This window comes from Eschrichtius robustus, chromosome 1 (assembly GCF_028021215.1).
Source record: "Eschrichtius robustus isolate mEscRob2 chromosome 1, mEscRob2.pri, whole genome shotgun sequence".
Taxonomy (NCBI): Eukaryota; Metazoa; Chordata; class Mammalia; order Artiodactyla; family Eschrichtiidae; genus Eschrichtius; species Eschrichtius robustus.
In genome coordinates this window covers 74611029-74636063 of record NC_090824.1, presented here as the reverse complement: position 1 = coordinate 74636063, position 25035 = coordinate 74611029, and the positions used below count along the sequence as shown (strand labels likewise).

At 47.9% G+C, this 25035-nt stretch overlaps 2 protein-coding genes across 9 annotated transcripts in view; both read right to left on the bottom strand.

The window, feature by feature from the left end:
- Positions 1 to 15696, bottom strand: part of RBM23 (RNA binding motif protein 23) — a 96432-nt gene extending 80736 nt beyond the window's left edge. For 2 of the 7 annotated variants that reach the window (XR_011074488.1, XR_011074489.1), the window contains exons 1-11: positions 11135 to 11491; positions 10584 to 10631; positions 10288 to 10455; positions 10029 to 10082; positions 9757 to 9874; positions 9508 to 9660; positions 9285 to 9422; positions 8687 to 8752; positions 6967 to 7162; positions 6775 to 6879; positions 6310 to 6685 (exon numbers count right to left, since the gene is read on the bottom strand). Coding sequence is in view for 5 of the 7 variants with exons in the window: in XM_068547899.1 (XP_068404000.1) it covers positions 6597 to 6685; positions 6775 to 6879; positions 6967 to 7162; positions 8687 to 8752; positions 9285 to 9422; positions 9508 to 9660; positions 9757 to 9874; positions 10029 to 10082; positions 10288 to 10455; positions 10584 to 10631; positions 11135 to 11373 (1374 nt within the window). In the remaining 2 variants the exon portion in view is untranslated. Of the gene's footprint in view, positions 1 to 5487; positions 6686 to 6774; positions 6880 to 6966; positions 7163 to 7733; positions 8599 to 8686; positions 8753 to 9284; positions 9423 to 9507; positions 9661 to 9756; positions 9875 to 10028; positions 10083 to 10287; positions 10456 to 10583; positions 10632 to 11134; positions 11492 to 11826; positions 11903 to 15486 lie in introns of those variants that run through there. The other 5 variants (XM_068547906.1, XM_068547895.1, XM_068547911.1 and 2 more) reach the window with 5 other exon arrangements.
- A 1267-nt stretch (positions 15697 to 16963) lies between these two features.
- On the bottom strand, positions 16964 to 24764 carry PRMT5 (protein arginine methyltransferase 5). Of its 2 annotated transcripts, none has more exons than XM_068547814.1 (17): positions 24618 to 24764; positions 23834 to 23952; positions 23429 to 23514; positions 23128 to 23262; positions 22617 to 22729; positions 22421 to 22470; positions 22039 to 22202; positions 21100 to 21261; positions 20847 to 20924; positions 20693 to 20751; positions 20484 to 20606; positions 20222 to 20397; positions 19578 to 19687; positions 19034 to 19127; positions 18729 to 18845; positions 18327 to 18391; positions 16964 to 17514 (listed from the first exon to the last, which is right to left on the bottom strand). In XM_068547814.1, the coding sequence occupies exons 1-17, from the start codon at positions 24725 to 24727 to the stop codon at positions 17362 to 17364; spliced, it is 1914 nt and encodes a 637-aa protein (XP_068403915.1). In that variant the 5' UTR covers positions 24728 to 24764; the 3' UTR covers positions 16964 to 17361. The 2 variants fall into 2 exon arrangements, with proteins under 2 accessions (XP_068403915.1, XP_068403924.1); XM_068547823.1 differs by lacking the exon at positions 24618 to 24764 and adding an exon at positions 24532 to 24611.
- Positions 24765 to 25035: the final 271 nt, after the last annotated feature.

Genomic DNA, 25035 nt, shown 5'->3' with positions numbered 1-25035 from the left:
AGAAGCAATGTTTTTTTGCAACCTGTGTCTGGTCCCTTATTCAGGCAACCATGCAACATGCTAATCTCTCAAAGCATGGCACCACTCTGGAGATACAAATTTAAGTTGTGGTCCACAAAGTCCAACAGCCTCCTGCAAGACTCACAGGTAACCCATTATCGGATTTCTTGTTTGGGGACTTTTGGGGGGAAGATTGGCAACTGAAGCCTAAGGATGGTATTATACTACACAGTTTCCCATTTTTCTGTTCAAATTACAACTTTAGGCAGAGGACCTGTGCTGATTTAAAATACTTATTCTGAAAGGAAACTGCCAGAGTAGGTAGGGCTAGGCTCTGGAGACCACAAAGACAGGTGCCATAGGAATGCTTGGGGGAGATTAGGAGGGATGCTTGCAAAGGACTATAACAGAGACTGCTCTGGGATTTTCCCCAGCCAGACCAAGCAAAGGGCACTAGGTATCCTGAAGGTACTTGAGGGGCCCACCTTGATTTTCCAAAGCCATCTGGTTGTAACCTGATTAGAGTTTCAAGTATAAAGAGATTTGACCAGTGGGATTTGTTTTCCTGAAATGTAGCCTGTGTGTGACCTAGGACCTTGTAAGCCTGGGACTTTAGCCCAGGAACAATGAAGGTTTATTTTCACCATTGCCCCACCATCAGTTCCGCCCCTGTAAATCTCGAGCATTCTCAAAGTTGGGGAGGAGAATTAGGTCAGGTAGAAAGTCAAGTATGTAGGCATCCAGAGGAATGGGAAGCTATCAAGTTCTAAGGCCTCTACAGGTTATCATTTCATTGCATCCTCACAACATCCCCGAGACAGGTACTACTGTTATCATTTCCCTTCTAAAAGGGAGGAGTCTGAGTTGGAGAAGTAACACCTAAGCTTACTCAGCTGGTTTGCGGCAGGAGAGAGATCTGAAGCACATGGTGTTGTTCCAGAGTATGATCTTTCTGCTACAGGGTGGAGGTTCCCTGGCTTGGCTGGGCCCAGGAAGTGGGAGAAGGAGGCTAATTCTCAGCACCATTCATTTTAACCAAGTAGGCTTCAGGATGCTTGAAAGCTGACTGAAGTTCCCATCCTTCCTGGGATATTGGCAAGAGTCTGACAAGTCTCTGATTTCCAAGGTCACTGTTTCCCTCTTCTTGCAATCCAGCACTGACTGGCTCTTTTCCAATCTTCAGGCACCTCATCCACCCACTGCCCTCAAAAATAACTGCTTAATGGGTCTCCAGTAACTCCACCCAACTCCTTAAGGGCTCTTGAGAGCAGATCATCTGGGAGAGCCAAGAGAACTCATCCAACTTTTAAAAATATTTTATTTATTTATTTATGGCTGCACTGGGTCTTCATCGTTGGGTCTTTGTTGCTGCATGCGGGCTTTCTCTAGTTGTGGCGAGCGGGGGCTACTCTTCGATGTGGTGCACGGGCTTCTCATTGCAGTGGCTTCTCTTGTTGCGGAGCACTGGCTCCTCTTGTTGCGGAGCACTGGCTCTAGGCACAAGGGCTTCAGTAATTGTGGCATGCGGGCTCAGTAGTTGTGGTGCAAGGGCTTAGTTGCTCCACGGCATGTGGGATCTTCCAGGACCAGGGATCGAACCTGTGTCCCCTGCATTGGCAGGCAGATTCTAAACCACTGGGCCACCAGAGAAGTCCCTCATCCAACTTTTAAAAGTGATCTTTGATCATCTCTTTCCTTGGATCCATCTTCCCACATGATCTAAGTTGACTGGTCTGCTTCACCTCACACAGAGCTCTCTCAACTAAGAACACACTTTGAGGGACTTCCCTGGTGGCACAGTGGTTAAGAATCCGCCTGCCAATGCAGGGGACACGGGCTCGAGCCCTGGTCTGGGAAGATCCCACATGCCGTGGAGCAACTAAGCCCATGCACCACAACTACTGAGCCTGCGCTCTAGAGCCCGCGAGCCACAACTACTGAGCCCACGTGCCGCAACAGCAAAGGCCTGTGCGCCTAGAATCTGTGCTCCGCAACGAGAAGCCACTGCAATGAGAAGCCCTCGCACCGCAACGACGACCCAATGCAGCCAAAAAAAAAAAAAAAAAAAAGAATACACTTTGCGAGCAATCCGTTCTGGATATAGAGTGCAAAAGTTGGAAGGGAAGGGGAGGATATCTGAAGCCAGAAGATTCACACAGCTTCAGACCAGAACTCCTTTCCTGCATTCAGCTCATGACTACTGACTTCACCTGGTTGCCATGGAAACATCAGTCTCTGGGGTGGCAAGCGTCACTTTAGACAGAAAGCTTCACAGGTTACCATGGTAACACCAAAAAGAGTAAAGCTGCCTCCTCTCTTGGAGCAGTGAGGAAGAAATGGACGAGACTGCTAGGAAAAGCAGGCTAGAAGGGACAGCCTCTGGAAAGCCTGGCTCTGACTTGAACTGAGAGGGAATTAATTCAACTCAACAGATACAAAATGGTGCAAACAAAACAGTAATGAAAAAGACACATCTATGACTGGCTTCATCAATCTATAACCATCTAGTAACAGAGTTTACAAAGAACTGTAAATAAAGTCAGAATAAGACCTACATAGGACCAAGAATACTGAAAAGGAAAATCAACTTCAACTAGGAAATCATCAGTCTTAAAGGACAGGATTTTGACCAGCAGAGAGGGGCAGGAAGAGAGAACAAGACAGTAGACATGGAAGTGGAAGAATTCAGGATATACTGAGAACTATGAGTATAGAGACAGAAAAAGTGACACTTCCCCATGACTCCAAGGCTTTGGCTTCCACAGTGATGCTGAGGCAGGTTAAGATTAAGATCAAGGGATCTGAAGCTAGACTGGACTGAAATCCCAAACTTGCTAACTGCATAATCGGGGGGCAAGTTAGTTAACCTTTTGGGTATCAGTTTCCTCATTAACAAAGTAAAGATAATAAAAGAATCTACTTCAGAGGGTCATTGTGAGGATTAAACAATTCAATACACATAAAATGATTCGGGGCTTCCCTGGTGGCGCAGTGGTTGAGAACCTGCCTGCCAATGCAGGGGACACGGGTTCGAGCCCTGGTCTGGGAAGATCCCACATGCCGCGGAGCAACTAGGCCCGTGAGCCACAATTGCTGAGCCTGCGCGTCTGGAGCCTGTGCTCCGCAACAAGAGAGGCCGCGATAGTGAGAGGCCCGCGCACCGCGATGAAGAGTGGCCCCCACTTGCCGCAACTAGAGAGAGCCCTCGCACAGAAACGAAGACCGAACACAGCCATAAATAAATAAATAAATAAATAAAATTAAAAAAATAATAATTTTAAAAAAATAAATGAAAAAAAATAAAATGATTCGAACAATGCCTAACCCACACCAAATCCTGCATAAATGTAAATTCTCATTGTTAACCACCCCACTTCTTGGTGCCAGGAGAGCCTCTTCTGACTGTCCAAGTAATACTCCCCCCCACTCCTTTTTTTTCCAGTTGCAGCACGCGAACTTCTTGGTTGCGGCATGCATGTGGGATCTAGTTCCCCGACCAGGGATCGAACCTGGGCCCCCCTGCATTGGGAGCATGGAGTCTTACCCACTGGACCACCAGGGAAGTCCCTGTCCAGGTAATACTTCCTGATTCGCACCAGACTCTTTAAGAGAAAGGCAGGGCTGTGACAGAGTATCTCCAAGTTTTTAGCTCATTTCCCTTCCTTATAAGCACCAAGACTAAAGGTTCATAGGTCACAGCCCTGCTTCCACTGGTAGCCCATAGAGCCTAAGAAAGAAGTAGGGTGAATCCCAATCCAGCAGCATTTAAAGAACAGGGAGGAATGCCACTGCCTTAGAGAAGAGAGAAGTGGAGGCTGTAAGCCGAAAGTCAGGTGAAAAATCCCATTCAGAACTGAGGACTGGTGGGAAAATTCTAACTGCGCTGGGCACAGACCTGGGCAAGTCTCATCTCTACTCCCACCTTAGCCACCGTGCTCAGGCAGGAGGTTGAGGGAGGCTCCTTTACATCAGGCTGGGCCCAGAGGCTGTTCACTGCCCCTTCTCTCCACGCCAACCACCCCCTATAGAGGGATGAGTAACAAGAAGGCACTGAGTCACACACAGTGACACCGGCTGTTACCCACTAGACATTGTCACCTTATGTGGGTTAAGACTAGAACAGAAGTTGTCTTAGACATTCCCTTACTTCCACCCTTGTCTCTCTCCCAGCAAAAAGCTATGCAAGGCTCTAAGAACAAGGAGCAAGTTAGAACTGAGGTGGAAGGACGCAAAGTGCAGGAAGGCCAAAGCAGCTAGGAATGGGAGTATAAGGAAACTGAGCAGTGGTGGGGGCCCACCTGAGGGCAGGAAGCAAGGCCTGGGGGTACCTACAGTTTGAAGATGTTCAAGACTGCCATGAGGAGGCCTGGCCCATAGCCTCAGGAGGATGCATAAAAATGTAAAAATGGTTTGCACTGAGGTCAGGGTGCCTTAGCAGCCGCATCAATAACTGCAAGGGACTGGGCCTTAGCCAGCTGCTCCTACCTAAAAACAACGCGGCCTCCTTCCCTTCTCCCAGGTCCAGAGAGCAAATTAGTACAGGGAAGGGGTAGGGGTGACAGTGGGTGAGACTGCAGCAGCCTGGAAGTCCCTCCAGAGTCCCAGTGGCCTTTTATGCCACAAGTAGGTTTCAGGTACTTAACACTGCAGTGTAAAGAGCAACGTCATAAGCTAACCACTAAAAAACCATCACTCTGCTTAGAAGCCTTAACTGACAAGTTAAAACCTAGCAGCAATTATCCAAATTTTTAGTGTGACAATAAACTCTCAACATTCTGTGGCACAGAGACCAGTAAAGAATGGAGGAAGCCCACAGAGCCCTGTCCTTGAACCTCAGACCTTCTCCTTTTGGTTGGTCCCTAGTTGGCGAGCCAGGCTCTGGGCTGGCCCCTTGTTCTAAGCCTTACAAAGCAGGCAGAGGAAGGTGTGCCCTCACCTTTGGAAGGGCCATGCCTGGAATGCTCAGCTCCCTGGAATTCATCGACTGGTCTCAGGCCTGTGTTATCAGAGCCGTATGGAAAGAGTTGGGGGGACTGAAAGGACGAACAACTGCAGACTTAAGGCCTGGGGAGCCCTGATGTATAATGCCCAAACCCCTTTGGATACTGGACTGGATGTCCACTACAGAAAGGTCCAAAGGCAGGTACAGAGTTCAACAAGGTAAGAATGGTGCGCTTAGGAGGCTTCTCTGGTACTTAAGCTCCTCAGGATCACGAAACACCCTTAGAGCAAGGTGCAGAACGTGGTACCGTCACACTGCCATCTGGTGGAAAGACAAGATCTGTCCCCAGGCAGAGGGAGGGAGCCCAGAGGTCTGTCCACTAGGCAGGGAGGTTTGGAGATAATCAAGATAAAGACAGAAGGAGACCACAGGGCATAAAGACCACGGGAGTATAAAGCAGATACAGATGGCGTGTGTGCCTTTTGTCTGTTTTTCTTTCTAAAGATCAGATTTTTAAAAAATTAAAATAAAGGAAAAAAACTCAATGGCATTACAAATGTTTTATATCCCTAGAACCATTCGTGGTTTTGGCTCAGGATAAGTTAACGTCAGACAGACACACCACTGGACCGAGACCACACACATGGGCAGCTGCCGCCACAACTGTGGGACCTGCCTTTTGTACAAAGTTTATATATATATATTTATATTTATGTACACAGACACAAGGGTATAAAATACAGTGAGAAAGACTCACGTGTGCCCAGCTGGGCTTGAGCCCCCAGTCTCCAGAGGCACATGGAAGTGGTGGAGAGAAGCAGCCTCCCCTCCATCCTCCCACCCTGGGCCAAAGGAAGGACAACTACACAAAGGAAGATGGAAGATAACAGAAAGGTACCCCACCTTTCACTGAACTCCCGAATGCCCCTAAGACATCCAAGACGGCTGGCAGGAGAGATCATTCCCACACCTCCCAGCAAGATGTTGAGCCCACAGTAGCAGTTCTGGCCCCAAGCTAAGGTTTAAGGCAGGCTTCCCAACGCACATGTCCGTGCTATCTTCCAGGGCCCTTGTAGCAGCAAGCCGGCACTTTCAAGGTTCACTCCCTCAAACTCCAAAGTCCTCACAGACCAGAGGTCTTAAAGGTTTTCCGTGACAGATTGTAGGGTAAAGGTACAGGCAGGCAGAGAGCGGTTAGTTCCTTCAGTTAATGCCCTATGGCCTTCCCAATGGGGGAGGAATCAAGGAATCAGTAAGAGGTGGTTGGAAAGGGCAAGGAAGGTCATCCCAGGAGACGATAAACACAGAGAAACAGATGTTCAATGCAAGTGCAGATTCTGTTCTCTTCAACTGGCAGCTTTGCTCACCAGGGTCCATTCCCACTGCGGCTGCGGTGGGCAGGAGCTCTCCTTGGTGTCCGAGGGGGGTCCCAGTTCCCCCACCGTCAATGTTCACACCCTCAGGATGGTTTGGTCCACAGAATGGAGAGAAGGGGCCATGGAAGGGTAGACGTGGAGAAGGGAGTGGCAGGACCCAGAGGCAGAGGGAGGCAGTGGACTGCGCCACTCATTACCTGTGGCATGGAGAAGATGTAAACGGGAAGCCGGAGGAAAGAAAGGAACTGTGAACACTGAAATGAGCTGGGCCTTGAGACTCACATGGTTTGGGGGGTAAAGAGGCTGGAAAGCTGGAAGCACTGGGAGGCGATTGCCTGGGAGGCGAGGTTCAGGGCCGGACTCAGAGCTGGAACAAAGAGAGACAAGGGAGTTAGCACAGAGCATTCATGCCTTCCAGGCCCGACCCTTCTCTCCCTTTCCCAAGTCCAAGTCTACCAGTCAAAGCCGCTGGGTTCAGGGCCCCCAAAGGAACTGCTCCATTCAGTTGCAAGGCAGCAGCTTGGGCAGCAGCAGCGGTGGTCGGCAGCTGGATTCCAGAGCCTCAGAGGGAAAGACGAGGTGGGGTTAAGTCCTAACCCTTGATGTAAAATTCAACGCCATGTTCTTCACTCTGCAGAGAAGCCCTACCTTCTGCCAATTTGGCCATGAGCTGCAAACGTCCACCCGCTGATCCCAGATCCAGCTCCTGGTCTCCGTCAGGAAAAGTGATGTCTGTGCCACCATCCAGTCGCTCGGTCACATGGCCAACCCTCATAGGCCGACCAGCAAGCTCAAAGCCATTCAACTGTTCCAGGGCCCGGCGGGCACACTCAGAGTCAGAGAACTACAAGAAACCCAGGCCATATCAGGTACCTCCTGGCCACAGACATGCTCTCAAAGCCCCACTAATACTCTCTCGTCCTACTGTCCCACGAAAATTGCATGCTCACTGTGGCTCAAACTTTTCTTTCCCAGGGAATGTGACCTAAGATCCCCATGCCCCCAAATGGTTCTCTAAGAAAGACCTTTTCCAGCTGACTCAAGCGCAATCGCTTTTCAATCTTCCAGCTCCACTGAGAACCTAACAGCGCATCATCTGTAGGGAGCCCAGTCTGACAGGCTGTTTCACAAATGGGCATATCAAATGGAGGTAAGACAGGCTGAGATCCAAGGCTCCTGAGCTTTAATTTCAGCCCTCAGGACTAGTAAGTTTCAGTCCTTAGTCAAGAACCAGGAACATGGAACTCCAGAGCCCAGCCTCAGGAAGGCGCACACCCTGGTACTGAGAGCGAGACTGCACCCCCACTCCCACCCCGCCCCAGTGCTGCTGACTCTGGCCCACTGGCCAGAAGGCCTCTACTCTCTCGTCCCTTTCAGCAGCAGCACTAGCTGCAGCCTGGCATGAAGAGGATTCCCAGTCTGCTGTTTATGTGTCAAGGGTGTTGACCTAAAAGGCAGCAACACAAGGGCAAAAAGGCCCCAGAAAAACCTTTCTGCATCTGAGTCACACAGGGAGCTAGAAAAGGTACTTGCCACTATGAACACCACAGCTGGCTTTATTTACTCTGGTATTACCTGTCCTAGGGCCTGGCACGTGGTACTGACAGTTCCTAGGCAGGTGGTGTAGGTGGCGTGCTTTTACCAGATACTTCTGAGATGAGCAATTCCCATGGTAGAACACAACCTACCTCCCCTCTGCCCTGCAGGCAACTGGGGGGGGTGTATGCTGCCTGGATTGAGCCCAGAAAATATCAGCTTCTATCAGACTTTGTGGCTGGCAGCCAGTCCTAGCCTGGAGTCACATGGGGCTGGAAGAACCAGTTACGGGAACTGGAAACAATTTTGTTGGAGTGTCAGGAAAAGGTGAGACTTGCCCACTATTAGGTGGCCTCACTGTTTTCCCTATAGTGGTATTTAAATATACAGATATTTCTCAATGGGGAAACTGCTTCAAACTGGGTAGGACCAGAGAGAAGCATATACCTTCTTATTCCCACCCCATCATGAAAATATACCAATTCTATAAAGCACATCTATAAAGGCCCATACCTAACCTCCCTCATGCCCCCAACCTCTTAGCTGCAGCCTGGAATCGTTACTATTACCCAGAGAGCAAGCTGTAGCACCAGGGAAGCTGGTTGACCTCCTGGACACCCCATACCAGTGCCACTGACAGAGTGTAGGAGAAAAGCCATGATCTCAAGCAATGCACTCATCTCAAGGGGCAGAAGGTTAGTCCAAGCTTCAGGCACCAGGGTTTATGGGTCATTTAGACAGTTCCTATGGGAGGAGGATGAAGCTAAGCTGCAAAATCAGACAGGTGGACAAACCTAAACTAAAATTAAAAAGTTGAAGACTAGAGACTCACCGTAATAAAACCATAACCTTTAGAGCGGCCTGTATCTGAGTCCTTCATCAGGACAATATTATCAATCTGCAGAACAGAGAAAAATAATCAATAATCTTTTAGCTAAGCCATACCTTTGATCTTTCCTACCCAGACTGTTCTTTTTTTTTTTTTGGCCATGCGCAGCATGTGGCATGTGGGATCTTAGTTTCCCAACCAGGATTCGAACCTGCGCCCCCTGCAGTGGAAGCACGGAGTCTTAACCACTGGACCGCCAGGGAAGTCCCTTACCCCGATTGTTCTAAATACCTCTAACTTTCTAACCAACCCATTACATCTCTCCAAATCATTTTAAAAAAAGAGACAAAGCCCATCTCTTTCCCAAACACTTTTTCTGACTCATCTTACTTCATCTGGACCCCATTATTTGATTTCATGGTGCCAAATTTGTCTCCTGAGCGGTATGAATACAGATGGAGCCCAACTTTCCCAGCATGGACCCACATGGCCATCGTGAAACACGCAGTGGGTTAATCATGGTCAGACAGAACGAGGAGGTACACTTGCCCTCCCCACTTTTTCCGATTCCCTTCAGAGGTTTCCCTCACTTTCTACTCACTTTGCCAAAGGGCTCAAAGATGCCCCGGAGCATGTCCTCGGTGATATTGAAGTGCAGGGAGCCCACGAAGAGGCGCATTGGTCCACCACTGCCCTTCTGCAGGTTGTTGGCCATGGCTGCCAGTCGGTTTTTCTCAGCCTGCGGAAGGATGAGATGATGGGTCATGCCCCACACCTACCACCACCAACTCCATCTTCTCATGTCCATTTCTCAGGCTGCTCACCTGTGAGGCCTGTACAATGATAGGCACTCCCAGCAGCCGCTGCCCGGTCAGCCCAATGGCCAGCGGCACAGACTGGATCTCACAGAATTCCACATAGGCAATGCCCTTAGAACGACGTGAGTTCCGATCTGAGATGATACGTACATCTCGAACCTATCCAGGGCAAAAAGGAAATCCTGAGTTGGGCATAAAGGGGGATGGATAGAAGACAGGCTTCTCAGAGACAACTAAGAGGGGGAAGAGGGTTACCTTGCCAACAGCCGAGAAAAAGTCCTCCAGGTCTCGAGGCCGAATGCGGGCAGCTAACTGCATACAGAACACCGTGCGGGCATCCCGCTCCTCAGGACTCAGATTATCAACTGGCTCCCTAAAGAGGGAGCAAAATCGTCGAGACCCTCCCTCCCAGTACTTGGTCATCATTCTTCAGCTACCCTCAAGTACTAAACATTCCTGTGGTTTGGCTCAAACCGCTTTTTATTCATAACTCACAATCCCTAAAAGAGTGCTCATTGTCAACTCACCTGACTGGGCTCTTCTCTCGGAAATGAGGACTCTTACTGTGTCCATACCTACGCCTACGGAACAGAGAACAACCAAACTGAAAACCGGGTCACCCACCTTTATCCACACTGGCCCAGTGCCGGGTCCTCCACCATGAGAAAACCAGATTACAGCACCCCATCGCCCATGCGAATTCTGAGTATCACCCCTCCAGTAACTGGGTCTCCTGCCTATCCCAAAATACGATACAAAGACGATCTTATAAGCAAAAGGTGATACCCAGTGGCAAGCGGTGGACTCCTGTAGCGCGCACGATCCTCACGACGTCGGTCTCGACTTCGTGACTCACTACTATGTCGACGATCCCAGCTACGGCTGCGGTGACGACGCTGCCGATCTCGACTCCGGCTCCGACTGCTTCTCCGCCTATGACGGTCTCGACTACGACTGTGGACGGCAATGACTGTTAAGCTCCTTAAAAAACAAACCAACCTTTCTGGCCTTTAATGTACAGCTTTCCTTGGTTTCTTTCCATTTATAATTCTCAAAACCCAAGCGGCCCCAGAATGACTGACCTGCGTTTTCTATCCCTGCTTTTACTATGGCTCCGACTCCTCTTCTTCCTATGAAAGAGAACATAAGCTCTTATTACTGAGGTTTCGTTATCTCTCCCAAGGATAAGAAATGACACTAAAGCAAGGGTGAAACAGAAAGCAGTGAAAGACCAAAGTCTAGAAGACAGTATGGCAGAAGTTCACAACAATGGCATGACATCAGTTTACACAGAGCCCTGAATGCTGTCAGGCATCTGAAATGGCCATTTTCCCCCACAAAACCAAGCAAAAGCTCATGTTTCCAGATCACAGATCCTCTTGCTATTTTATTCAAGTGAAATACTACATCAACGCCTGGACTGATCCACAAGTCTATCCACAAATCTACACTGGCAAGCGAAGACTAGAAGATCATTAACCCAGGTCACCATCATTCCCGTGACCCAGTGGAGCCATTACTAAAAGTCAGAAATCTTACCAGCAACCACCTCCCTGTTCTGGCTGTCTCTATAACGGACACAGGTGCTTCCCTTCCTCAAGTTGCCAACCCATTTTCCTCAGGCCACACTCACTTGCTTGCCTCCCCACTGGCGCTGCTCCCACTGGTGCCACTGCCACTGCTGCCGGTACGGCTGGTGCTGTTGGTGGTGTTACTAGGGCTCTCCTTTTCAACCTCGTTAGTTTGCTGCTCATCCTGAGGGGTTCGCCAGGAAAATGACACAAGGTACCAGGTGGCAGACACAGAGATTCCATTGGGCAAGGAAAGAAGCGGACAAGGAAGAAAGCTCATGAAATCGAAGCTCCCAATCATCTAAACAGTTTCTAAGCACCTGGACCTCCTAACAAAAAGAATAAGAGAAGAAGGAAGGAAACTACCCAAAGAGAAGAAATCAGATTTTGAAGTCAAACCTTTAAGCTACCCCAACATCTGTTCCACTAACACCCATTTCCCTGGAGAGTGAGAAATGAGAGTTATGCCTGAGATACACTGACCTTCTACTGTGTCACTGAGAGCTGTGAGCAAAGCACTGGTTCCCACCGCAACTTCATGTCCCCCCGACCCCCAGTTTCTGGGGCCCTTTCTGTAAGCATGGCCCTTGAGTATCGGCCTCCAGCAGAGCTTACTAAAAGATTATGCCTTTCATGGAAGCCACTGCACATAATAAACGAACAGGGAAAGAAGATTCACAAAACGTTGAAACTGATGATCCACAAGTGCTTTTTCTTCCCAGCCCAATTCCAAGAGTGAGATGGGGAACCTTACCTCCTCTTTTTTATAGGGAGCCTCCAGCATGGCCTCAATCACTATATCAAAGTCATCGGACGCCATTGTAGCAGATCTGAGAGGACATCAATACATAAGAACCTCATTTATATTTTTCCTCCCCTTCCAGCACCCCACATTCCCTCCCCCCTGCAAGAAACAGACTTCAGGATATACAGTTCTGTTTCTTGAACTCCAAAGGTACCTTACCCGCTGTTGCTTATCCTAAATTTATTTTTGCACCTTACTGATCTGAACTAGTTCTGCTTTGTGGCTTAGAAAAGGTCAGGGGTCTAGAAGAAAACTGAATATCTAGGCAGAAACAATATACAATATAGACCCCGTCCTGTGAAGAGAAAATGTTGGTACTCAAAATTACTGTTTACTTTACAACAGACATTCGGCCTCCATTCTACTGCTCAAAATTCTGAATAAATAATTAGTTTAAACTTAAATCGGCACATATTTCCCATAAAAAGGTAAGAACGCATGACTAAAAATTAGGAGCAAGAGAAAGCAATACCAGAATAATGCAGATTTGTCCTAAGCTTTTCCCCACACCACCGCCCAACATAAATAATGAGGGGATTCATCATTAAGCATTTTCTGTACAATACCAACCAGACTTTGGGTAACTCAGAAAGACCATGATTAAGACAGGCTTAACCAGTCCCACTTTGAAGCCTTTCTGTCTAGGAAGGTACAGTAGGACTTCTCGCCTACCCCAAGCTTTCACATCTAGCAATGGTCTTTCCCAAGTCTGTCCACGACAGGTCTATCAAATAAAAAAAAACAGAAGACACCAAACAAAATCAATAGGATAAATTATTCAGAAATTACTGGTCTGAAATTATCAATATACATAACATGGATGACTCTCAAAATAATTATGCTGAGTGGAAGGAAGCAGGTAAAAAAAAGAATACATACTGTATGATTTCATTTACATAAAATTCTAGAAAATGCAAACTAACCTGTACTGACAGAAAGCAGACCAGTGGTTACCTAAGGATAAGAATAGGTGGGAAGTGGCTAGGATGAAAGGATTATAAAAGGGCATTTTGGAATTTGGGGAGTGATGGTTTCATGGGTGTTAACACATATCAAAACACATCAAAACCCATCAAACTATACACTTTAATGTGTACAGTTTTATTTTATGTCAATTACATCTTAATAAAGCTGAAAAAAAAACTAATCTAAATACTTTCTATGCAAGGAGGTTAATCATAATTAGACTTTCCATATCCTCAAGAACTTTGTCCTCTTTAAAGCAGCTAATGCATCATCCAATCATGCTGTCTTGGTTGCCCTCAGAGTCCATAGCCTATTTTGATGACTTAATAAGAGTAATCATTATATCAATATCTATCATTTATAGTACCTAATATTGCTAGGCACTATGCTAAACATGTTACAGAGATAAAATTCTTGGAAAGAGCCAACCAATAAAACTTACTTGGAGCCAAATTTAAGGCTTAAAATGGAAACCAAACCAAAATCAAATAGGTGTGTCTAAAAACCAGTGAACTCAATCTCTTATACTAACACCTTACGTTTATTTAACAATCAATGGTAACATATGCTACAGGCAAATATTGGATCTAATGCACAGATGACGGACTTCCCTGGTGGTCCAGTGGGTAAGACTCCGTGCTCCCAATGCAGGGGGCCCGGGTTCGATCCCTGGTCAAGGAACTAGATCCCACATGCATGCTGCAAGTAAAAAGCCCATATGCCGCAACTAAAGATCCCACGTGCCTGAACTAAGACGCTGCACAGCAGAAAGGAAGGGAGGGAGGGAGGAAGGGAGGAAGGAAAGAAGGAAGGAAGAAAGATTTTAAAAATGCACAGATGAAAAAACTGAGGTTCTCTGAACTGCCCAAAGTCATAATGCTCAAATGGAGGAGCTGACCCTTGATCATAAGTCTTCCGACTCTTAAGTCTAATATTCTAACAGGTTACTGCTCTCTCATGTGGTTTATAACTTAAACCCTAAAGGAAATTTAAAAAAGAAAAGTACACAGCTTACCAAGATGTCTATTTTAAATTTATACTGACCTGAAGAATTAATATTCTGATACGTATATCAAAAGAATCAGTCCCATTAGTCACACCTATTGTGTGGCTTACAGATATTCAGCGTGTAACAGTATATGCTACAAAATATTAGAAACCAGGCTGATTTTAATATATGCTATCTGATTTTAATATATGCCAGCATATATCTTAATATATGCTACTGTGGGAAAAAATGGTTCTAAAACTAAGTTTTTGATCTACAAGCTCTGTTCCTTTCATTCATTTTGGCTGCCAAATCTATACAATTTTTCTAAGTGTCATAACGCTTCTCTTTTTCACAGCCTGCCTTTAACTCTCCAAATGAAATGCTCCAAGAACTGCTCTTTGTTGAGTGCTAGTACAGCATAGGGATAACTTAACACCAAAAAAAACCTTTCATGTAAGTTGACAAATGAACCCCTTCCTATGGAATAAAGTTTTCAGACTTCAGAAACAAATGAATGAATCTATTTAAGCACAGACATATATAACACCAGCACACTTCGAAACTTGCAATCTTGCTGGGTTTAGTCTATCTTTCTAGATGTCCTAAAAACAGAATGTCCCAAACACTGTGTGCTTTCACGTTGGGAGTTTTCAAACTCTTTGAGTCCTAACTTATGGGTCAAAGTCCACTCAATCCCATACATTAAAATATTATAGTGCTTTCTTCCAACCCTGCTCCAAAAACTATGTTAAAGGCCCATAATCACGGCACTACGTGGACCTTGTCATAGCACAGACAAGACCCAAGCCAGCACAGACAAGACCCCACTGCCGCGGGGGCAAAGGAGAGTGAAGAACCACTGTCAGCCCTGATCAGGCAGAATTCACCAAACGCTGGAGTCCCAGGGGTGATGGTAGCGCCATCTCCTGGGTCCGGTAACTGAGCTGGGCACAAACATCTCCAAACTGAAGACAGCTTAATTAAGAACAGAAACAATGAGAAAGATAAAATCATTCCCCATGTTGTGTAACAAGCCAAGGCCACGCTTCAAAAAATGGTCCTACAAGTTACCGACTGGCAGCATCTCTGCGAGGGCCAGTGTCCCGATTCTAAAGCCTCGTATGTGGCCCCACTATGCTCCTCTACCGCCACAGGATGTGTGGGCAGAGTGGCCAACATACTGAACATGAGTCTTTGAGAGACTGAAGATTGAAGAAGAAGCCTCAATTCCCTCATCTCTCTCTGAGTGGTGGCACTAGGGGCTGAAAACGGATCCCACATGTCCTCTCAGACCGTGGTGGGTCGATGCTCCCTCCACAGTGTGGGACACCCTAAATGTCAGGGCTGCGGGGACCTGGAAAGAGATCAGTCACTGGGACCCTTGAAACAGCATCTTCATCGCTAAAGGATGTAGCCACGAGGGTGCCGATGGATTACAGTTAGGTAGCGAACACTTCCAGATCAAAGTAAACAAAAAAATTTTTTTAATTTTAAAAGTTTGCCCCCCCCCCCAAAAAATAAATAAATAAAAAGTTTGCCCAATTCTGCTCTTGACGCCATTTTCTGCCTGTGACGTCAGGGGGAGGCGCCGTGCGACAACGACACGCATAGGTGACGTTTCGGGGGGGGGACCCGGTTTCGGGGTTTCTTACCAGTTCCGGGTCCCCGCAGGGGGGGGGGTCCCGGTTCCCTCCGTTCCTTTGGGTGTGTCGGGGGACGCTAAGCACGGCTCCCTTCCAGAGACTCAGCAGTAAGAGCCCCACTACAATCGGAGCCGCTCCTCTTCCCGCAAAATGGCGGCAGCTCCGCTGTCTTCCAGAACGTTCCCCAATCTGCGCAGGCGCCGAAACATTCAGGCGGCGGAATTAATCTCACTGGTATCGCGGCAACACTCCAAAGTACAGATTTTCATTGGCTAAAATCCTGAGCATGGGTGGAGCCAAGCTCAAAGGTCTCTTAGCAACCATCAAGTGCCCACTGATTGGCTAATCCTTCCGCGACTGAGGGAAAGCAGAAGCGTCCTTAGGTAGCCGCCTACCGCTCTGTCATTGGTTAAATGACTTGCGGAAGGCGGGGCAACCGGGCAGAGCACCGGAGAGAGGGATCCTCCGGCTCGCTCCCGGCTCTCCTGTAGACTAGGCGAACACCGCGGAGGAGCCTATTGACGTCCTTGGCCGTCCCCACTCAGATTTGCCGAGGAGCTCACGTCAGGCTTCTCTGGGACAGCTTGCTGGAGAGCAACTGTATTTGCTTCCCGTGGGGAGGGATGCTGGGCTGCACATCCCCATTCTGTCATACAACCCTCCCAACCGCTGCCTCGTTCCCTCAGCGCTTGGATCTCAAGAGACTGTCACAGATTTGTCTTCTTCCGCATTCTGCCTGGTCCTACAGCTCACATACCTTCAGTTCAAATCAGTGCCCCACACACCTCCCACCGCCAGGGTAAACTTGAGGCAGTTTCTCAGGTGACTCGGTGCAGCAGTACTCAGCCCTCTAACCAGAAAGAGAAGGAACTGATGTCCACCCTCACGTTGCAACGTCTTCCAGAACCCCCAGAGCCTTCAGCTGCCTAATACAGCTGCCAGAAAGATAGCTGGTTATAACAATGGAGAGGGCCATGGAGTCACAGGAACCGTGTTGAGTCCTGATTTGAATACTAACTTTATATCATTGTACCAATTCAAATTCCTTTTCTGTAAAATGTAGAATTGGACTAGATTATCTCTTAGGACTTCAAACTCTAATCCTATGATTTTATTCAAACAAAATAAGTGGCTTCTTGCTGGCGAAGCCTGGATGACTTCCAGTTTCTCTCCCAAGAGGTAACAGAGGAGCTGGCAGTACAGCAGCTCAGGAAGGTGGAAGGGAAGCTGGCTTCACTCACTACCCTATCTTTCTCCATGGCAACAAACACTATGCCTCCTCCCCCAGACAAGAGCCTAATCACAGGTCCTAACGGACAAGACCTCTCTGTAGCTGGTCAGAAAGGCCTATAATTGGGAGTCCAAGAGTCACCACTAAGCTTCTTAAATAGGAAATAAAGCTAGGCCCCTTCAAGTCTTGGATAAGAGCATAGATCTGAATATGTGTAAGTAATGGGTGGAGAAGCAGAGGCAGGGGGCAGCAGAGTTGGAGCAGGAAGGGCCATAACCTCACTTTATTTGTATTTCCTCCTTACACAAAATCAACAAAATAGGAACAGAGATGGGCAGAGAAAAGGGCTGAAAAGTTGTTCAATCCACATGTTCTCAGGGCTATCCCAGGGAGCACTTGAGGCTGAGCGCCTGTTGGAGTAGCCGCAGATCCAACATGAATTCCTCATGCCCTGGCCTGAAGTCTTCACAGATTGGTGGCGTGAGCCCTGCAATTCTCATCCTTTGCCCATCTTGACGTAAGGCAGGAAAGTGGACTGAAATGCTCCTCTCTGATGGGCAAGGCAAATCAGAGCCCATGGTGTACTGCACCTTCTGTGCTACAGGAGCAGAACCTGAAGCTGCTTCCAAGGCTCTAGACACCTGCAGGCAGGGCTAGAGGCCAATGGTGTAAGAGCGGCCTGTGGGGTTGTGAATAGCAGAACAGACTGGTGCTGTCACAGCCCACTCATACCACACCTTCTTGGAATTGCTGCATCGCCAGAAACGCACACAGATGGTCTGGCCTTCACGCACGGTAATGGGCTGCTGTAAGAAGAAAGACATGGAGGTTCAGGGTGGAGCTAATGAATTTTATGTGGCAATGTACTAAGCTAGGTGTGGAGATAAAATGATCAAACGATGTTCCAACCCTCATGAGGTTTATTTGAAGTCTATCAGAACAAATAATCAGAAATGAACAATCAGACACTGAACAAATAATCAAAAGTGGGATGAACACTGTGAACAAGGATAGGGTGCTATGAAAACACCTATGTAAAGGTAACACTAACCTAGTCTACAAGGTCAGGGAAAATTATCTGACAATAAGAATGTTTAATGAGACTTGGAAGCTAAGTCAGCTGAGTCAAGAAATGAGCCAAGAACTTTACAGGCAGAGGACAAAGGTGTGAAACCCTGAGGCAGGAAAGAACATGGGGCATTAGAGGAACCAAAAGAAGGTCCATAGGACTGAAGCAATGTAATCCAAGGACAGTGGCTGAAAAGGCAGGCGAAAACTAGATCACACCAAGTCTAACAAAGATTTAAGACCTTATCGTAGGGCAGTGGAGAGACATTGAAGGGTTTTAAAAGCAGGAGAGAGATAGGATCAGATTCAGGTTTTTAAAAGATGACTCTTGCTCCAGGTAGAGAATGGACAGAAGAATAGCCAGAGTAGATGTGGGAAGCCAGGTGGAAGGCCCCTGCACATATCCCAACATCTACAACAGGATCCAAGAGCACATGAGAGCAGTAGAACATGGGTCACAGACAAGCATCATCCTGGGAGAAGGGAAGGGGCAGAACACCAATGACAAAAGTTACTCTTTAACCCAAGGAGCCTTAAAGGTGATTCCTACCTTAATGGGGAAGAGGATGGGAAACCATGAAAACATCCCAGGAGAGTGAGTCTCTGGACGGATACCTAAGTGGACAAAGTAATTTAAAAAACTGAGTATAACTGATTCACTTTGCTGTACACCTGAAACTAACACAACATTGGAAAACAACTATACTCCAATAAAAATTTTAAAAATTAAAAATTAAAAAAAAATTGAGGTCTCCATGACTCTGCTTTTTGCCTAGATTGAGGAGAATCTCTTCTGTGAACACAGAAGCAAGTAATCAAAGATCCCCATTCACTGATTACTGGGTTTCCTGTGACTCTAAATGAAACATGTACATAGGCTGCCCGAAACATGTACGTACGCTGCCCAGGTAGCATGGTCTTATACTCCCCATCTACTGCCCCAAACACTCACTCAGAGTGATGTCCTGATAAAGCACAGTCTCAAAGTAGCCTGCAAAGCCATGCAGCACTGTGTTCACCTCCACGGGAAACTCCAAGGTGCAGTAGCGGTTGTTGTCAATCATAGGATCTGTCAGGGGAGAGTGGTGTGGGTGATGAGCGGCCAGAAACCCTAGACAACTTGGTAAGGCATGAGCAGGAACCAGGAGAGGGAGCCTTGATAGAGAGCAGATAGAGCAGACTCAGGACAGCAAGGGAGGAAACCAGGAGGGTGAGCTCTCTCCCAACCAGTCAGAGCACAGCCATGCAGGAACCCACCTCTGTTGGGATGGCTGAAGGTAAAACAGGGCTGGGGCGCAGACAGCTGGTGGAAATTGTGCAGCCGTACCACATAAGGCATTTCAAACTGGGCCTGTCCCGAGAGAGAAAAAGATCTGGAGAAGACAGGCGAGAGCAACCTAATTCTCCAGGGAATGCAGCTCAAGCTTTAGGGACACAGATAAAGATAAAAACACAGGGACTTCCTTGATGGTCCAGTGCCTAAGACTGCGCTCCCAATGCAGGGGGCCCGGGTTCCATCCCTGGTCAGGGAACTAGATCCCACATGCTGCAACTGAAGATCCCAGCACGCGGCAACGAAGATACCATGTGCCACAACTGAGACCCGACGCAGCCAAATAAATAAATATTAAAAAAAAAAAAAAAGAAAAAGATAAAAACATAGTTTCACTTCATTCCCTTTCTCACATCCCCAACTCCTTCACCTCTTCATCTTCTCCAGTGGAAGAAAACACTTATGCTGACAGAGAAAAAGAAAAGGACTAAAGAGAAAAGAGTCCTCCAGAAGAGAGTAGCTCTTTACCTCAGGGTCGCGGTCCTTTTCCCGACAGGCTCGGACCTCATTGTACAGCTTGGAGGAGGAGATGGGAGCTAGAAAGGAGGTGTACTCCCCAGGGATGCTCACGCCATCATCTGCAGAGCGGGAGAGTCACATTACTTCCCAAGGGATGGAAATGGTGCATCTGTACTGAAAGCCCAGACCTCCCATATCAAAATAGACCCAGGCAGCTCCATGCTATCACATTCCCAGGCCAACCTGCTCCTAACTCCTGCCCTGGGGGATTCTACTTCTAGGTTAATTTAGAGTCACACCAAGAGTGAAACTGGAAGGAACCCAAGGTATTTTAATCTAGTGGTTCTTAACTTTCTTTCCTGTAAGATCCTGATGAAAGCTAAGCCCAAAGTACATATGTCAGCTCAGGAAGTCCACAGATCTCAGATTAAGAGTCTCTGCTCTGGTCCACTCCCCTCATTTTACAGATACGAATACCGAGGTTCAGAGAAATTGCTTCATTTGCTAAGGGCACTGACCCAAGTCTGCCCTGCCTTCCTTAAACTCTGTAACCTCCTCTAGGCTGCTGCCACACCCATCCCTCCCCAGTCCCGTCCAGCCTTCCCAGTTGATAATCCAATCCCCTTACTCAGTACACCCCAGCCTGGAGGCACCTTTTAGGAAGTGCTGGGCTCCATCCAGGCACTCCGGTGACAGCTCATTATCAGCGAAGGACCCCAGAAGCTCACTGACAATGATATCCGCTTTCTCTGGAGCCACCCATTCCCGCATGTCCGATGAGACTACTGTCACCTGGCTTCCCCATTCTTCAAACTGCCAGTTCTCCAGCCTAAAACAGAGGTGATACAAGTGAGGATAAGATAAGAAAAACTGACACTGGGGACAAACTTCCCAGCAAAAAAGGTTGATACTCACGTCACCACAGCATTTGGGTTCTTCTCCACAGCGTACAGCTTTATCCGCCGGTCAGCCTGCTTGGCTGCCCGCAGGGAAGCGTTCACCAGGGGCCCCCGGCCTGCTCCCAGCACCATCAGCACTCTAAGAAAGAGAGGGAGGAGTCAAGCTGACTCTGCATGTAGAGAAGCAGGCATGCAAATCTCTGGAATCATGGGGAGAGCACTCACTGGACATTGGTGTCCTTCTCTTCCTCTGGCACTCGGTCTAACAGACATTTATAGATGGCCTGGGGGAACGAGGGAAGACCTCATGGCTATAATGCCATCCTCACCCAGGTCATCCCGGCCCTGTGCTTGACCCCATCTGGGACCCACACTGTACCTGCTGGTATTGAGAGTATTTGATAGGGTCCTTTTCAAACACTTCGTATGTCTGAGATTCCAGATTATCCATCAGTGGCTGATGAATGAGAGGAAAAAGGCAAAGTAAGTTAGCCAGTTTCTGGCAAGGACAATGCACCAGAATACCAAAACCTTCCCACTGCCTCCTGAGCTTTGGTAGGATTTTAGGGCACCTGTTCTCAAGAGACATTTCCTCCCCCAACCTCCCTCCTCTCAGTGTACTCCAGACCCACCTGGAGTGGGGACTGCAGGTAGTCTTCATAGCCCTTGGCAAAGAGTTCGTAGGCATTGGGTGGAGGTCGATTCTGGCTCAAGTATTCCAAGTACTGGAGGTAGGAGCAGAACTCTTTCTCTGAGTGGTGGTTGGTGCCTGTGATGATGAATTGCACCTCCAACTGTGAGAATAAGTCAGACCATCAGACACAGTCCTTATACCAAGAGGGTATTATTATGGTTTATGGCCAAAGAACTCTAGCATAAAATAAGGCCCAGATCACCAAATACCAACAAAAGCGTCAAGAGCCCTCCTATGCCACGTAAACATCATCCTGGCTCAAGAGGCCCATGGATTGTTGCTATAACTTTTTTTTTTTTAATTTATTTATTTTTGTCTGCGTTGGGTCTTCGTTGCTGCGCACGGGCTTTCTCTAGCTGCAGGGAGCAGGGGCTGCTCCTCGTTGCAGTGCGCAGGCTTCTCCTTGCAGTGGCTTCTCTCGTTGCGGAGCACAGGCTCTAGGGGTGCAGGCTTCAGTAGTTGTGGCTCTCGGGCTCTAGATCGCAGGCTCAGTAGTTGTTGTGCACGGGCTTAGTTGCTCTTCAGCATGTGGGATCTTCCCAGACCAGGGATCGAACCCATGTCCCCTGCATTGGCAGGCGGATTCTTAACCACTGCACCACCAGGGAAGCCCTGTTGCTATAACTTCTTGAGTGAAACTTTCTGCAAAGTTCTCATGAGATCTGGTTCCTTTTGAAATATTACTGGGGCCTCTACTGCTATTTGCCTTTTTGCTCTCAAGACCCCCAACTTTGCCGAAATTGCTCTCCAGAAACTAGAGGGGAAAAGAGCCCCACAGAGGGGAAAAAAAAAACACAACAAAGAACACCCCATCATACATATGTGAATAAGGCAAGAGGATTAGCTGCAGCACCTTTAGAACCCTTCTACTACACACCTTGAGGAGTCGGAAGATCAGCCTCTGGTGCATCTTAGAAAGAACAGGAAATCCCTTCTTATTGGTCAGGAAAATGCTGGTGGGGAGAATGGCTGCTTTGATGGGCTCCCCAAGCCAACGATCAATGACATGATTAGATGGGAGGTCAGCACCAATTTCGAGAGCTACAGAAGGGAAAAGAAAGACCTGTCAATCACTGATAGGCCAGAAGCCTTTCCTTGCTCTTTTGTGCAAGATCTGTCTACTCCTTAAGAGCAAGGCAGACCTGAGGCACAGAGAAAGTAGCAAAACTTCCCAGCAGCCAAGTATACATGAGACCCCTGATTTTTGGTCACAGGAGATCAGAGAATGATAACCTATCCCAGGATATATGTGGACTTACCCACCGCAATCCTCTTGCTATAATCACACAAGGTCCGGAAGTTGTGCCACCTGTCCAGAGTCAAATACAGAAAAATACAGTCAAATACATATGGCCCACCAATCACCATACCTCAAGGAGGCCTTCCTACAGGTTCCACTCTGTACTTCCCTCCACCCTAGGCTTTGCCCTGGTACAGCAGCAAAAGGAGACATACCACATCCATGTCTTCTCCTCTCCACTGTACTCCTCTGTGTGTGAAGTTGGCGCATTCTCAATTATATCATCTCTCAGGTCCTCCGGTGCCACCAATGGCACCCGCATCCAGAACTGCACATGAACAATAAATAGGTTCTGTACCCTATTTAGAACTGTTTTGAACTCATTGGGTCCAGAAAGCTTCCTTCAACTAAAAAGACCTTGATCCAGATTTCAAATTACTCTCTTTATATGCTTCTCCCAATTTGTGATTATATGTATGTGTACACGTATCTTGTGCATATCCTTAAGTATCTGCCTTGTCTTCTATTTCACTACAAGTTGCTGGAAGTAATTGAATATTCTATATATTTTATAACTCTCTGCTTACCACTTTTAGTTGTGGGTAGGCAGTACTGACATTTCAATTCTGCCAAATGCACCTTTTAATGAATGGCTAGGAACAAGAAGATACTTAGCACGGCCTGACTACCATAATATGCAGCAGGAAAGGAGGCCCTCAGCCATACCATGGAGGAGTGGTGGCCAGTGTGGATGTGGTTGGTCAAAACTCTAGCCAAGTTTGTGTTATCTTCCTGATTTAGGGGCAGCAGGAAAGCTGGAAGACCCAAATATGCCCCAAAATTCAGCTCCTGTAACATAGCCTGGAATGGAGATCAAGAGGAAAAAGTTAATAGCTAGCAATTCAAATAGCTTTAACTGCATTATATTAGATTTACTAAGTTATGGAGGGGGAAAAAACTACTCTCCCCATCCAGCTTGTTTACAAACCTGATCTTTAAAAAGATTAATTGAAGAGGTCAGTCTTACCGCCTCGGAGTTCCTGCGGATCTTTTCCACTTTTGAGTCTGGGCGAATCCATGGAGAAAGCTTTCCCACAATTAGTGTATTCCAGTCTGCACTCCCCCACCCAAGAAAGACAAAGACTGAATGAGGTTCAGAACTTTACTCATTCAATTTCTAGTTCTTAACAGGGACTAGAGAGTTAGAGATGAGACAGACTTTTTCTATCACAGATACAGGACAGGAGAGCCTGACGCAGAATAGGGAACTAAGGCTTTTAGCAGGTAAGCAAGGAGAGAACAAGAGTTATCTATATCCCGGGGGGAACCAATATATCCAAGTCAAGAAAGGAAGAGAAGGAAGGCACTGATAAAGCATAAATAAAGTTGTTATTGCCTCTAATAATTAAGGGGCATGTGGGATGGTCCCTACCCCTTCCTGACAGCAGTAGGTCTGATCGTGTCTGGGGGCCCGGCCGATTCTTAGCAGGTTCCTGAGTGAACTCCCTCTTGAAACGCGGGTGGAACACAGGCATGCAGAGGAAATCAAACCTACAACCGCGACAGACCCAGAATCGTCATGTAAAGACAACAGCAGTGCCCAGACATCCAAGCAATTGGACTAGGCTATCTTGATTCTGCACAACCCTTTCAGCTGCCGTCAGTCATCCGACTGGACTGCTGAATTCAGCCCACCTTGGGGCATATCACTTCTGCTGTACTGTGCCTCAATTTCTCCCCGGAACACAGCCATGGAAAAGATGAGTAAAGAGAAACGATGAAAATCCACACCACGTGGACTTTCTATTCTGCTGTCACTGGTTTTCCAAGACTGTCACATCCAGATCTGCACCAGTACTGCCCAAGTTTCCCCCCTCAAGGTTCTTCTCTTCTCTCCCTAGCCCCCTAACTCTTACACTCTCAGACGATAATCTCGCTCTCCACGGCCCTGGAGGTCTGTACGCCCCCTGTGTGAGTTCACCTGATAACTCCCCTGACTTTGGGGTTCAGTGACCCCACGCCCCCAACAAGTTTTTTTTTCTCTCTCTCACGCTCCAGGGCCCGAGGCTTCTCCCCTCCAAGGATTAATGGTTTCCCCCGCCCTCGTCATATCCACTCCGACCCCCTCACCCCTGCCTCTCGGGAATGACTGGTCTGCGCCTCTCTGTCCCTGAGTTCGGACCCCGCATTCCGCTCGCAGAGGTCCAGGCCCTCACCCCTGCTTGGCCACAGCCCCCAGTGTGTCAGCTATTTCGGGGACGCAATTCAAGTCCCTCCCGCTGGACACGCGACTTCCACTGGCACCTCCGACCGCCATCGCCGCCATCTTTTCCCCGCGCTGTCCACGCCGAAATTCCCTGACACTAGCAGCCAATCACAAAGCCGAAGAAAAGCCCCCAAAAGGCGGGACGAGTCTCCCTAACAACCAAAGCGTCTTCCACGGCTCCGGAGCTGGAGGAGGAGGGGTGGGGAGTGGCTCTTCCCGCCAATCCGCGGGCTGCACAGTGACGTACGGCGTGGCTCCGGAAGAGTCACCAATCTCAGGGTCTGGTTCTTGACGAACTTCAATCTCCCATAATGCTCCGTGTACTCGTAGAATTCCGTTAAGAGACTACATGTCCCATGAAACACTGC

Coding starts and splice junctions, on each gene's coding strand:
- PRMT5 (XM_068547814.1), bottom strand. CDS start 24,727: ATGGCGGCGATGGCGGTCGGAGGTGCCAGTGGAAGTCGCGTGTCCAGC. Junction 20,398..20,483: donor AACCCAAATGCTGTGGTGAC/GTGAGTATCAAC, acceptor CCTCTGTTTTAG/GCTGGAGAACTGGCAGTTTG. Junction 19,128..19,577: donor AAAAGGACCGCGACCCTGAG/GTAAAGAGCTAC, acceptor CTCTCGGGACAG/GCCCAGTTTGAAATGCCTTA.